The sequence below is a fragment of the Hippocampus zosterae genome, chromosome 12 (assembly GCF_025434085.1).
Source record: "Hippocampus zosterae strain Florida chromosome 12, ASM2543408v3, whole genome shotgun sequence".
NCBI lineage: Eukaryota > Metazoa > Chordata > Actinopteri > Syngnathiformes > Syngnathidae > Hippocampus > Hippocampus zosterae.
The window spans coordinates 22,001,390-22,014,580 of record NC_067462.1 but is presented as its reverse complement, the minus strand read 5'-3'; the positions used below and the strand labels follow the sequence as shown (position 1 = coordinate 22,014,580).

The following is a 13,191-nucleotide window of genomic DNA, read 5'->3' as shown; positions in this document are numbered from 1 at the left end:
GGGAGGCAAGCCCCAATGAATGCAGATGATAAGATTGGGAGGCCAACCCCAATGAATGAAATGCTGAGCGAGGCAGCAACTGACCTGAAAGCTAAGATCATGGCGAGAATGAAAGCTGGGCAACCGAGAAACCGATTACAACGGCTATGTGAAGTACCACCTGAAAGTCTCATGGAAAGTGTGAATGCAGCACTGAGGGCGATCCATACCGTAACGATCATGGAAATAAATGACCTGATATACGCTTCAGCATCAATGAAGAGACTAGTGACTCTTGGCTATAAGAGCAACCATGGAAGCCATGAGATACGTTACCCACAATGGAAAAGATGGTTGGAGGCTAAGATCAAGGCGGCTCGGAAAGATGTGAGTCCATTGACAGAGGCCCAGAGAGGTGTGATGAAAAGACCGAAACCCGAGATGTACATCCAGATGACCATACCTGAAGCACTCGAAACTGCCACCTAATGCCGGTACATGAAAGAGAATGAGGCCAGACGAATAAACAGGCTGTTCGCAACACAACCTGCGAAAGTGTACGCTCAGTGGCAGTGTTCTAACAATAGAGCAGACCCACCAAGACTGGAAACTGAAATGTACTGGAAAGGCATATGGGAGAAGGAGGTTGCACATAACAACAGCGCACAATGCCTGGTGACCCTGAGAGAGGACCACAGCAACCTCCCTGAACAGAAGCCAGTTACCATCGCAGTGGCAGGAAAGAGTCTCAGATATGAAGAACTGAACAGCACCAGGCTCGGACATGGTCCACACCTACTGGCTAAAGAAACTCACAGCACTCCATGAGCGCCTAGCAGCACAAATGAATCAGCTGCTCAGGGATGGGACTCACCCAGGATGGCTAACTGAAGGGCGAATAATCCTGATCATGAAGGATCCCTCAAAGGGTGCAGTCCCATCAAACAATCGGCCAATAACCTGTCTCTCCACAACATGGAAGCTCATGTCAAGCATCATTGCGGCTAAGATAAGTGGACACATGGATCAATATATGAGCGAAGCACAGAAGGACATTGGTAGAGACACCAGAGGAGCCAAATATCAGCTCCTGGTTGACAGAACAGTCGCACAAGACTGCAGGTCCCGACATTCCAACCTATGCACAGCCTGGATTGATCACAAGAAAGCCTATGACTCGATGCCACATACATGGATCACTGAATGCTTGGAGTTGTATAAGGTGAACAGGACCCAAAGAGCCTTCGTTGCAAACTCGATGAGGATGTGGAAAACCACACTTGAAGCCAATGGCAAGCCACTTACCCAAGTGTCCATCAAATGTGACATATACCAAGGTGATGCACTCTCCCCACTGCTGTTCTGCATAGGACTGAACCCCCTAAGCCAAGTAATCACCAAGACACGCTATGAATACCGCCTCAGAAACGGAGCTACGATCAGTCACCTCATCTACATGGATGACATAAAGCTGTACGCTAAGAGCGAAAGAGACATAGACTCCCTGATCCACACAACCAGGATCGACAGCAGCGACATCGGGATGTCATTCGGGCTTGAGAAATGCAGTCGGATGGTGACTAAGAGAGCAAATGGAGTCCGCACTGAAGGGGGCTGAAGGGGTCTCACTCCCTGAAGGAACAATAGCAGACATTGAGGACAGCTACAATACCTTGGTATACCACAAGCCAATGGCAACCTTGATCTGGCAACAAGGAAAGCAGCTACGGCCAAATACCTCCAGCGAGTGAGGCAAGTCCTAAGAAGCCAGCTCAGTGGCAAGAATAAGACCCGGGAAATAAACAGCTATGCCCTGCCAGTGATCAGATACCCTGCAGGAATAATAAGGTTAAGACCCGAAAGCTCCTAACCATGCATGGAGAGTTCCATCCCAAATCCAGCACCCTGAGACTGTACGCAAGCTGAAAGGAAGGAGGCCGGGGACTAGTGAGTGTAAAAGCCACTGTCCAGGATGAGACATCCAAGCTCCATGAATACATCAAGGAGAAGGCTCCAATGGATGACGTACTCAGAGAATGTCTCAGACAATGGGGAACAGAGGATGAGGCGCTGGAAGAGGGACCATCATGGGAGGACAAGCCCCTACACGGAATGTACCACCGGACCATAACTGAAGTGGCTGATCTCAGGAAGTCCTATCAGTGGCTAGAGAGGGCTGGCTTGAAGGACAGCCCATAGACACTCATCCTGGCTGCTCAGGAGCAGGCCCTGAGCCCCAGAGCCATTGAGGCCAGATGTACCACACCAGACGATCCAACACATAACTGCAGGGTGTAAGATGCTGGCAGGGAAAGCCTACATGGAACGTCATAAACAGGTGGCTGGCATAGTCTACCGAAACATCTGTGCGGAGTATGGACTGGAAACCTGAAGGTCAAAATGGGAAACATCTCCGAAGGTGGTGGAGAATAACAGAGCGAAGATCCTGTGGCACTTCCAGATCCAGACTGACAAGATGGTAATGGCGAACCATCCAGATATCGTGATCATAGATAAAGGGCAAAGGAAGGAAACATCAGAAAGAAGGAACATGAGAAACTCGAGAAATACCAAGGGCTCAGAGAGGAGCTGGAGAGAGCCTGGAAGGTAAAGGTGACAGTCGTGCCTGTGGTGGTCGAAGCACTCGGGGCAGTGACCCCAAATCTAGATGAGTGGTTGCAACAGATCGCGGGAACAACATCGGACATCTCAGTCCAGAAATATGCAGTGCTGGGAACAGCAAGGATACTGCGCAGAACCCTCAAGCTTCTTGGCCTCTGGTAGAGGACCCGAGCTGAATGAGGCACGGACACCACCCTAGGGGTGAGATGAGGATTTTTTTCTTTTTTTGAAGTCCGCAAAAAGTCCGCAAAAGGTCTGCGAGAAGCAGTGAAAGTCAGCAAAACAACAGTGAGTCACATAGAGCAACATATACAGGACATGTGGGGGACGGGGGGCTGAGAAGATGTCAAGCCATGTTGATTGGCTGTGCATCTTCTTTCGTTTTTATCACGTGGGTTACTCTTTGATCTTTAATCAGTGTCTAAGTGTTGTTTACATGCTGCCAGTGTGTGTGTGTGTGGATGAGAGAGAGAGAGAGAGAGAGAGAGAGAGAGAGAGAGAGAGAGAGAGAGAGAGAGAGAGAGAGAGAGAGAGAGAGAGAGAGAGAGAGAGAGAGAGAGAGAGAGAGAGAGAGAGAGAGAGAGAGAGAGAGAGAGAGAGAGAGAGAGAGAGAGGCTTATAAGAACAAAAGCAGGTCTTTTCCATCCTTAAATGGCTAATCATAAACACGTCTGCTGCACGATGTGGGATCGCTGGCTTGTGTGCATGTGTCTGTGTGTTGGTGCGCTTTGTTAATTGGTCACTACTTCGCGGATTTTCGTTTATCGCGGGGGGTGGGGTGTTGGTCCCTATTAACCGCAATAAACGAGGGATTACTGTAATCAGTGAGTGACGATGACCGACGGGTAACGAGGCCACTTGCGAATAACAAATGACGCACTGGCAAAATTTAGTTAATTGCCCACCTCTGATGATCATATCTAATTCCCAGTGGTGGGATTCCGTCAATACTGATTGAAGGTCGATCAATCAGTCACGGGCAGATGCCCATTTTGCTGACGAATGATGGGGAACTTAAAAAAACTGCTGACTAAACACCAGCGGAAGTTGTTTTCCATCAGTCACCAGAAATATCACGAACAAGATCAGTCCCGATGTTCCTTGTTAATTTGTCATTGTTGGACTCCCGCTTTGCTGACATTTGATCAGAAACATGTGCCGCAAGTCTCGCGTTTTAGTTCGGGGGGGAGGGGGGGGGGGGAGTATGGACCGGGGTTGCTTTGTGTGGAGTGCATTGACTATGGGCTCATCTCATTCTTCTAATTGCACCTTCCGAGGTCCTCACTTCTCTGTTTCCATGCTAGCATCTCCCAGTAGGAATTCCATCGAGGAGCCTGGAGGAACAAATGTTTTGGGTAAAGATGGCTCCCCGACGATGTCATCATTTGATGGAGACATCTGCTAAAGATGTCGTTACATCATTGACACGTGTGACAAATCTACTGTCTGTGTATCAGAATGTTTGCATTACCACAATGTCCCATCATGCTTTATTTCTCAAGTGAGATTAAATTGAGGTCAAATATGAACACTGTTATGCTTCGCAACTTTGCCGATGGAGTGGTGCTCATATTACCGTCGACTGGTTGCCATGACAACAGAAGTCTACAAACTTTATTTGAGCCCAATATTTTACAGTATGTATGTCTATTTATTTGCATATAAAGTAATAGTGATTGGTTACTTCAAATATTGTGTAAACCATTACCTCCGGTTTGATTCGCGATTGTGGAGGGAATATCTGTGAGAGATCGTTGCAGAAATGAAAGCGTAAAGTTGTGCTTATTGTTTTGTCTTTTATTTATTTACTGCTGAATTATAAGGGGGAGGGGGGATGTGATGTTTTGTTTATTCATTGAATGTGTAAGTGTCAGAAATGATTGTAAACATTGATTGTAATATCTGTGGAATATATTTTTGTTTTAATTTTCAGTGTTCAATGATGGACAAGCATTAAAATAATTGTGGACATCAGTACAAGCTGTGGCTATTTACCCGAGTAGATACAATGCTTGTGTTGTGAGTGTGTGACGTAGTTAGGAGTACAGTTTTGACGCTGCTGAAGAAGAAAAAGAATTAGATCTGACAGTCCCAAAACAGTGGTAATGAACTGGAACTTAGCGATGACATATGCGTGGTTATAGTAACAGTGACGGAGTGATGGACTGACATTACAGTTTTGGTTGGGCTAGAAATGAATAATAAAAATAAAAATAAGGATTACTACGCTGGTGAAATGATTATTACTATACTATGCTATTCAAGTGTGACACTGTCAAGTGCTAGTATCAACATTTAACATGTAACCGATAATGCCATAACATACATCACGTAAGAAAGATTACAGCAATAGACGGATACCATGCATATGAAAATGAATCAAATCAAATCAATTGTTACAGCTCTTTTTATACAATAAACTGAAGCAAAAAAATGCTTTGCATGGATTAAAAACACAAATAGCAATCAGAAACAAGAAATACGAACATCCCATCCCAAATTTACCTTTGCAAATTGTTGGTCTTTGGTTTCATTGTATCAGTGGCGAATTCTGGTCTGTCAAGGAGCTGAAGCTCAATTTCGGCATCCATCATAAAATGTGTCTGGTTATTTGTATGTGAATTCTACTCTCCGTTCCTTTTCAAAAAACTGAAAAGGATGTCTTCAACATAAGATCGATGATTGGGTCATTTCGCTGTCAATCAAAAAGAGATTCAGCCTCAGACAGATCATCCAATCATAATGCAGAAAAGCTGAGTATCCGGCCCAGCCGATTAACGCCCACTGTCCACAGACTCCCAGAGGAGACGCTGAGCGTCCGATGGGCGGGATAAAACCAGCATTTATCCTATGACTCGTCTCGTTTAAATGCATTGGGACAACCTACACTGAACTCTCCAGATATAATAACTGTAAAAAATAAAGCTGACTACTTCACGGATTTCGCCTATCACGGGTTCTTTTTGGAAAGTAACCCCCGTGATAAATGAGGGTTCACTCTCCATCTTTCTTGATACAGGGCTTTCACAACAGCTGCAGCTGTAGCGAAGCGCTTTGCAGAACATTTCACGTAAAATAACAAAATACAGTAACATAAAAACACATAACAAAAGACAAGGATAGCCTACCGCACACACACACACACACACACACACACACACACACACAGAGGATCATGGTGAGGAAAAAAAACTGCAAAATGACATCCCCATGAGGCGGACGAAAAGAACCTCCCAGCATGCAGGCTCACATGAGGGGACACTGAAGTTCAATTTCAATAGTACACACATAAATATGAAATCAGTTAAAAGAAAAGAAATAACTAAATAAATACACAAATCTGTTAAAAGTTAAGCTAAAAAGATGAGTCGTTAACAAGCATTAACTGTCTCTGTGTTCCAGATGCCCTCCGGCTGGCTGTTCCATTTTTCTCCAAGCGATTCAAATAATTATTTAATTAAAATGCCAGTACCATAAGACCTCACAGTTGATATGATAAAAGCATAGCAGACACAGTAGATATGATGGACTCAGGCCTTAAAAGTGTTTTAAAAATTGTAAAGAAACTCGATCCTGACTCTTCTCAAAATAAAAGTAAAATTTATTATAAACAACAACAAAAACATTGTCCATCATAGTTTTGTTTGTTTTTGTCCTGGTGCCACCATCTGCTATCAGGGCAACAGCAGCAGGCAAGTTGTGCTGGTGTCACAAGACAAAAAAAAAGTTTCGGTCACAGTTTCTCAAACACAAAACTATAACCTCTGTTTTGTCCTTGTTGAGCTGTAGGAAAACTCACTGTGATGGAAACTCACTGCCATCCCTGACTTAATACTGTAACTAGACACCAAAGATATCAAATGAAGTTAACGTAGATTTGATAAATAGAATTGTCGCATCTAACGAAGCTAATATTGATATTTGATGCTGGTTTATACTTTATGAGAACAGATATTATGCTAGATCATGGTCCAATCACTGACCTCTGTGCCATCATCATAGCGATAGCGCCTCCACGCTCGGCCTGTATCGCTGTAGAGGAGTAAATACGTGCTGACCCAGTCCCAGCTGTCATAGCATCCTTGTGTGGCCACCGCTGTCACCTCCATCTGCTCCCTGAGGTCCAGCTGGAGCCACGGCTCCTTGTCGCTCGCCATTGGAGACCAGCCGCCGGCCCCTGATGGTAAAAATCGATGGCAACATTGATTTGGTCAACTCTTGTGGTTTTAAGCTGAGTCACTGCTCGCGTTGGGTTACAGTTGTGTCACGTCCTCACATGTGGAAAATCGGTTGGAACTTTCAAATGGTTTGATGTGACAAACCAGTGAGCCATTAAAAGCCACATGAAAAACTTAGAACTCAGCTATAACAAACACTTTGGGTCAGATGTCCTTACAAATCCAATCATTTCTTCTTCTAAAGTTGAGGGGCAACCGTATTTGGACATGACAATAAAATTGAGCATACTTTTCATATTATTATATTCCATATTAAATAACTTTAGACACAAGATACTTCAAAGTCTTTACATATCAACTTTTTAAGACTCATTCCAATTCATTTGGGTAATGGGTGAGAGATAAGATAAGAAGACCTTTATTCATTTCAACAATGGAGAAATTCCCAATTTACAGCAGTAAAGTTATGAAAGGAAGAAAGTAGAAAATCAAAAAGTAAAGGAGCTGCTGTAAAGGCAGCCACGCTCGTGGCGCCAACTTGAAGTCAAAATAACACAATAACAATACAATACAACACAACACATGAGACACAGACAGTCATTCAATCATAACAACTTTATCGCATACTCTTTGTTGTTTGAATCAGACATCGATGAAAGAGGAGAGAATCAGTTTCCTTTCACCAGTGGATCAGAGACATCATGCTGAAAATGTGCACATATCTGCTACAAGCTAAGTTTGAAAGCAAACAAGAAGCTGTAGCGTCCATTGACGAAAAAAAGAGATTGGCTCACATCTCCTGTCCCATGGAAATCCGCTTCAATTCCAAGCCGCGACTCCCAGTTCCACCTTACGTGTCGGCACTCTGCGCTGACGCTACTTTCTTCTCATTATCGGCTCCACAAGCCATACATCCATCAGACTGTCCAACAGCACCGACATTTCCGCTGAACAAAGCGGGACTGTGAAAAATGCTGCCCATTTCAGGCGCAAAAAACACAAGCGCCCCGGGGCTGTCCAGCAACGACAGTTCCAATCAAAGTCAGTGCTGGTATACGCGTGCTGCCAAGAAGTCACAACCACCAAGCACAGAATCTTCTCCTTTGACGAATGTCGTGGCAAAAAAAAAAATGCTGAAAATAATCCACATCATGTCCACACGATGTAACGACAAACACAATGTGACAAAACAAAACACATAAACAACAAAAAAACTACAAAAAAAGGCCCTTGAAGAGCATGTGCCAATGGCTTCCTACTCAGGTGCCATCTTGGAAAAAAAAGGGAGCCTGTCTTAGTTGACTTGACTTGGCAGGGAACAGCCTTTACATCTCGCCAGTCATTGACCGAATCAAAATTACATAATTGGCCAAGTATGTAAAAAAAAAAAAATAAGGGAAAATAGTGAATTTCCCAGTTACAACCAATCCTGTGGGACAAAACACTGACCAACTGGGGTGTCGGGACACAACACGAAGCTGCTAAGTGCGCCGATATCTTAGATGTGAAAAGAAAATAATTGGGAGGAAGAGGGGGGAAAACCCTGACAGACTCCAACCATTCTCCTTAAGTGGGAGCATGGTTTGACCCCCCCCCCCCCCAAAAAAAATAGCACATGTTTAAAAGGCAAGTACAACAATTCTCAAAACTTGTCATCTAGTAAATGGGGAAGATGGAATGTGGTCGGGAGGACATGTCACAATCAGACCGATGAGCAAGCTCAGCTTGGGAGTGCTACAGCCAATCAAGTTGGATTACATGGTCAATGACTCGGAATCCAACGAAGACATTCTGTAGATATTGCAGGGCATGTGTTATTGTCGTTTGTTTGTGTCTGCATGTCGGGCACCTGTCGTTTATCAGTCTTGGACTCGAGAAGGAGGGGTAAAGGCCAAATAGGAATGCAAGTGTCTAATCGGATTGTTTTTCTGTCCAGGGGAAAATGCAGATAGCAGTAGTTTTGGGAAAAGGCTGTCCACGATTTCAGACAGCCTTGAATGTCATTTAGCTTCTGACTTATCAATGTTGTCAATTAGCCAAATCCCCCAACCAGTCATTCAATTTATTCCCGCCTCATTCTTTTCCATTTTGACAAAGCAACTCCAACACCACACCAAATTTTAAATCAAGTTAAGTCAATGCATCAGTCTGAGTGTTGATCACCTGGCCCGCACCATCCAGAAAGGCCAGAAGATTTTTCCCTTCTAATGAAGCTGCTCCCTCTGGCTGAATTTTTCGATAGATCAAGAAACTGCCTACTCCAAAAAGCAGGGTATCTGTTATCAGAAGAACAATATTGTAGATTTTTTTTCCCACAGTCTCTATGAACAATATTATCAGGAAAACCCGACTCCACTTGGGCCAAGGATCTGAGGTGTTCCCAGCAGCAAATGTCTCAGAGAGGCAAGAAGGCCCCACACCGCCTGCTCTTTTCATCGGGAAAAAAAAAAACAAAATATATATATATATATATATATATATTTTTTTTTTTCGGGTTTTCCTGATAATATTGTTCATAGAGACTGTGGGAAAAAAATCTACAATATTGTTCTTCTGATAACAGATACCCTGCTTTATATATATATATATATATATATAAATCCTCATCTCACCCCTCGGGGTGGTGTCCGTCCCTCATTCAGCTCGGGTCCTCTACCAGAGGCCAGGAAGCTTGACGGTTCTGCGCAGTATCCTTGCTGTTCCCAGCACTGCACATTTCTGGACTGAGATGTCCGATGTTGTTCCCGGGATCTGTTGCAACCACTCATCTAGTTTGGGGGTCACTGCCCCGAGTGCTCCGACCACCACAGGCACGACTGTCACCTTTAGGCTCTCTCCAGCTCCTCTCTGAGCCCTTGGTATTTCTCGAGTTTCTCATGTTCCTTCTTCCTGATGTTTCCATCACTTGGGACCGCTACATCCACTACAACGGCTTTCCTCTGCCCTTTATCTATGATTACGATATCTGGTTGGTTCGCCATTACGATCTTGTCAGTCTGGATATGGAAATCCCACAGGATCTTCGCTCTGGTTTTCTCCACCACCTTCGGAGGTGTTTCCCATTTTGACCTTGGGGTTTCCAGTCCATACTCCGCACAGATGTTTCGGTAGACTATGCCAGCCACCTGGTTATGGCGTTCCATGTAGGCTTTCCCTGCCAGCATCTTACACCCTGCAGTTATGTGTTGGATCGTCTCAGGTGCCTCTTTGCACAACCTACACCGTGGGTCTTGTCTGGTGTGGTATATCTGGGCCTCGATGGCTCTGGTGCTCAAGGCCTGCTCCTGAGCAGCCAGGATGAGTGCCTCTGTGCTGTCCTTCAGGCCAGCCCTCTCTAGACACTGATAGGATTTCTTGAGATCAGCCACTTCAGTTATGGTCCGGTGGTACATCCCGTGTAGGGGCTTGTCCTCCCATGATGGTCCCTCTTCCAGCGCCTCATCTTCTGTTCCCCATTGTCTGAGACATGCTGCGTGCTGGATTTTGGGATGGAACCCTCCATGCATGGTTAGGAGCAGGGTATCTGATCACTGGCAGGGCATAGCTGTTTATTGCCCGGGTCTTATTCTTGCCATTGAGCTGGCTTCTTAGGACTTGCCTCACTCGCTGGAGGTATTTGGCCGTAGCCGCTTTCCTTGTTGCCAGTTCGAGGTTGCCATTGGCTTGTGGTATACCAAGGTACTTGTAGCTGTCCTCAATGTCTGCTATTGTTCCTTCAGGGAGTGAGACCCCTTCAGTGCGGACTACCTTTCCTCTCTTAGTCACCATCCGACTACATATCTCAAGCCCGAATGACATCCGGATGTCGCTGCTGTAGATCCTGGTTGTGTGGATCAGTGAATCTATGTCCCTTTCGCTCTTAGCATACAGCTTTATGTCATCCATGTAGAGGAGGTGACTGATTGTAGCTCCATTTCTGAGGCGGTATCCATAGCCTGTCTTGGTGATTACTTGGCTTAGGGGGTTCAGTCCTATGCAGAACAGCGGTGGGGAGAGTGCATCACCTTGGTATATGCCACATTTGATGGACACTTGGGTAAGTGGCTTGCCATTGGCTTCAAGTGTGGTTTTCCACATTCTCATTGAGTTCGCAACGAAGGCTCTTAGGGTCCTGTTCACCTTATACAACTCCAAGCATTCAGTGATCCATGTATGTGGCATCGAGTCATAGGCTTTCTTGTAATCAATCCAGGCTGTGCACAGGTTGGTACGTCGGGACCTGCAGTCTTGTGCGACTGTTCTGTCAACAAGGAGCTGATGTTTGGCTCCTCTGGTATCTCTACCAATGCCCTTCTGCGCTTCGCTCATGTATTGATCCATCTGTCCACTTATCTTAGCCGCAATGATGCCTGACATGAGCTTCCATGTTGTGGAGAGACAGGTTATTGGCCGATAGTTGGATGGGGCTGCACCCTTCGAGGGATCCTTCATGATCAGGATCGTTCGCCCTTCGGTTAGCCATTTTGGGTGAGTCCCACCCCTCAGCAGCTGGTTCATTTGTACTGCTAGGCGCTCATGGAGTTATGTGAGTTTCTTTAGCCAGTAGGTGTGGACCATGTCCGGGCCTGGTGCTGTCCAGTTTTTCATATCTGAGACTCTTTCCTGTATGTCTGCCACTGTTATGGTAACTGGGTTCTGTTTAGGGAGGTTGCTGTGGTCCTCTCTCAGGGTCACCAGCCATTTTGCACTGCTGTTATGTGCAACCTCCTTCTCCCATATGCCTTTCCAGTACCTTTCAGTTTCCAGTCTTGGTGGGTCAGCTCTGTTGTTAGGACCCTGCCACTGAGCGTACACTTTCGCAAGTTGTGTTGCGAACAGCCTGGTTATTCGTCTGGCCTCATTCTCTTTCGTGTACCGCTTTAGGCGACTGGACAAGGCTTGGAGCCTTTGTTTTGCAGTTTCGAGTGCTTCAGGTATGGTCATCTGGATGTACCTCCGTCAATTGACTCACATCTTTCCGGGCCGCCTTGATCTTAGCCTCCAACCGTCTTTTCCATGGTGGGTAACGTATCTCATGGCTTCCATGGTTGCTCTTATAGCCCACAGTCTCCAGGATCACTGATGCTGAAGCGTATATCAGCTCATTGGTTTCTGTGATCGTTACGGTAGGGATCGCCCTGAGTGCTGCATTCACACTTTCTATGAGACTTTCAGATGGTACTTCACATAGCCGTTGTAATCGGTTTCTAGGTTTCCCAGCTTTCATTCTCGCCATGATCTTAGCTTTCAGGTCAGTTGCTGCCTCGCTCAGCATTTCATTCATTGGGGCTGGCCACCCAATCTCATCATGTGCATTCATTGGTGCTTGCCTCCCAATATCTTGTATGACCTCCTCCTCTGATCTGGCAGCCTGGGGCCCTTCACCATGGAACCTGCGTTGTACCTCATCAATCTCAAGTTGTGACAGCAGTTGCCGTTTGTGGATGTTGGAACACTGAGTTACTAGTTGTTTCAGAACCAGAATCAGAATCAGAATCATCTTTATTGGCCAAGTATGTAGAACACACAAGGAATTTGTCTGCGGTATAACACGCTGCACTAGTATCATCGTAAACAATAAAATCATTGAACCATTTTAGAGTATACCAGTAGTTTTGTAGTACCATTTTGTGGTGCAAGAAGAGTGACTATGTCAGTGACTGTTTAAGGAGTTAATGGCTAGAGGGAAGAAGCTGTTTAAGTGTCTACTGGATTTGGTGCGCATGGATCTGTAGCGTCTGCCTGAGGGGAGTGGCTGAAAAAGGTGGTGGGCAGGGTGCGGGGGATCCAGGAGGATTTTCCGTGCCCTTGTCTTGATTCTTGCATTGTGCAAGTCCTCAAGAGTGGGTAGGGCGGTGCCAACGATTTTTTCTGCCGTCCTAACTGTCCGTTGAAGTCGGATTTTGTCCTTTTTTGTGGCGGCCCCAAATCAAACCGTGATGGAAGAACACAGGATTGATTCGATGACTGCCGTGTAGAACTGTCGTGGTCAACCGTGACTGTGGGTTTCGAAGTAACCATTTAGCCCACATTCTCTGCATGTAACCCCTCTGACTAGGGTTGCTTGAGTAGTAGCATTCCAACAGAGCCATGTTATCGCATCTCGCCCATCTCCGCTTTGTTCCAGTAGCCCATTTTTCACCATGGTGCTCTGGTTCCCCAGCACCTGACGCAGACCTTGTTTGGCCGGGCGACGTCTGAGCCGGCATGTCATTCGTTTTATTGTCTCTCATCATTGTATGAGGTATGCATTAGCGTGAAGGATTTTGCCCAAGGACCCACACTGGATGGTGTTATGTGCTCATTTTTGCCCCAAGCGGGATTCGAACCACCGTCTCCCGTATGCCAAACCGATGCCTTACCAACTGAGCTATCCAGCCGCTATATATATATATATATATATATATATATATATATATATATATATATATAT

General features: G+C 45.5%; 1 protein-coding gene across 3 annotated transcripts in view; it reads right to left on the bottom strand.

The window, feature by feature from the left end:
* LOC127612036 (contactin-associated protein-like 5) overlaps window positions 1-13,191 on the bottom strand; it is a 246,791-nt gene that overhangs the window by 188,296 nt on the left and 45,304 nt on the right. For all 3 annotated transcript variants that reach the window (XM_052082998.1, XM_052082996.1, XM_052082997.1), the window contains one exon: window positions 6,585-6,778. In XM_052082998.1, the coding sequence (XP_051938958.1) occupies window positions 6,585-6,778 (194 nt within the window). The remainder of the gene's footprint in view (window positions 1-6,584; window positions 6,779-13,191) is intronic.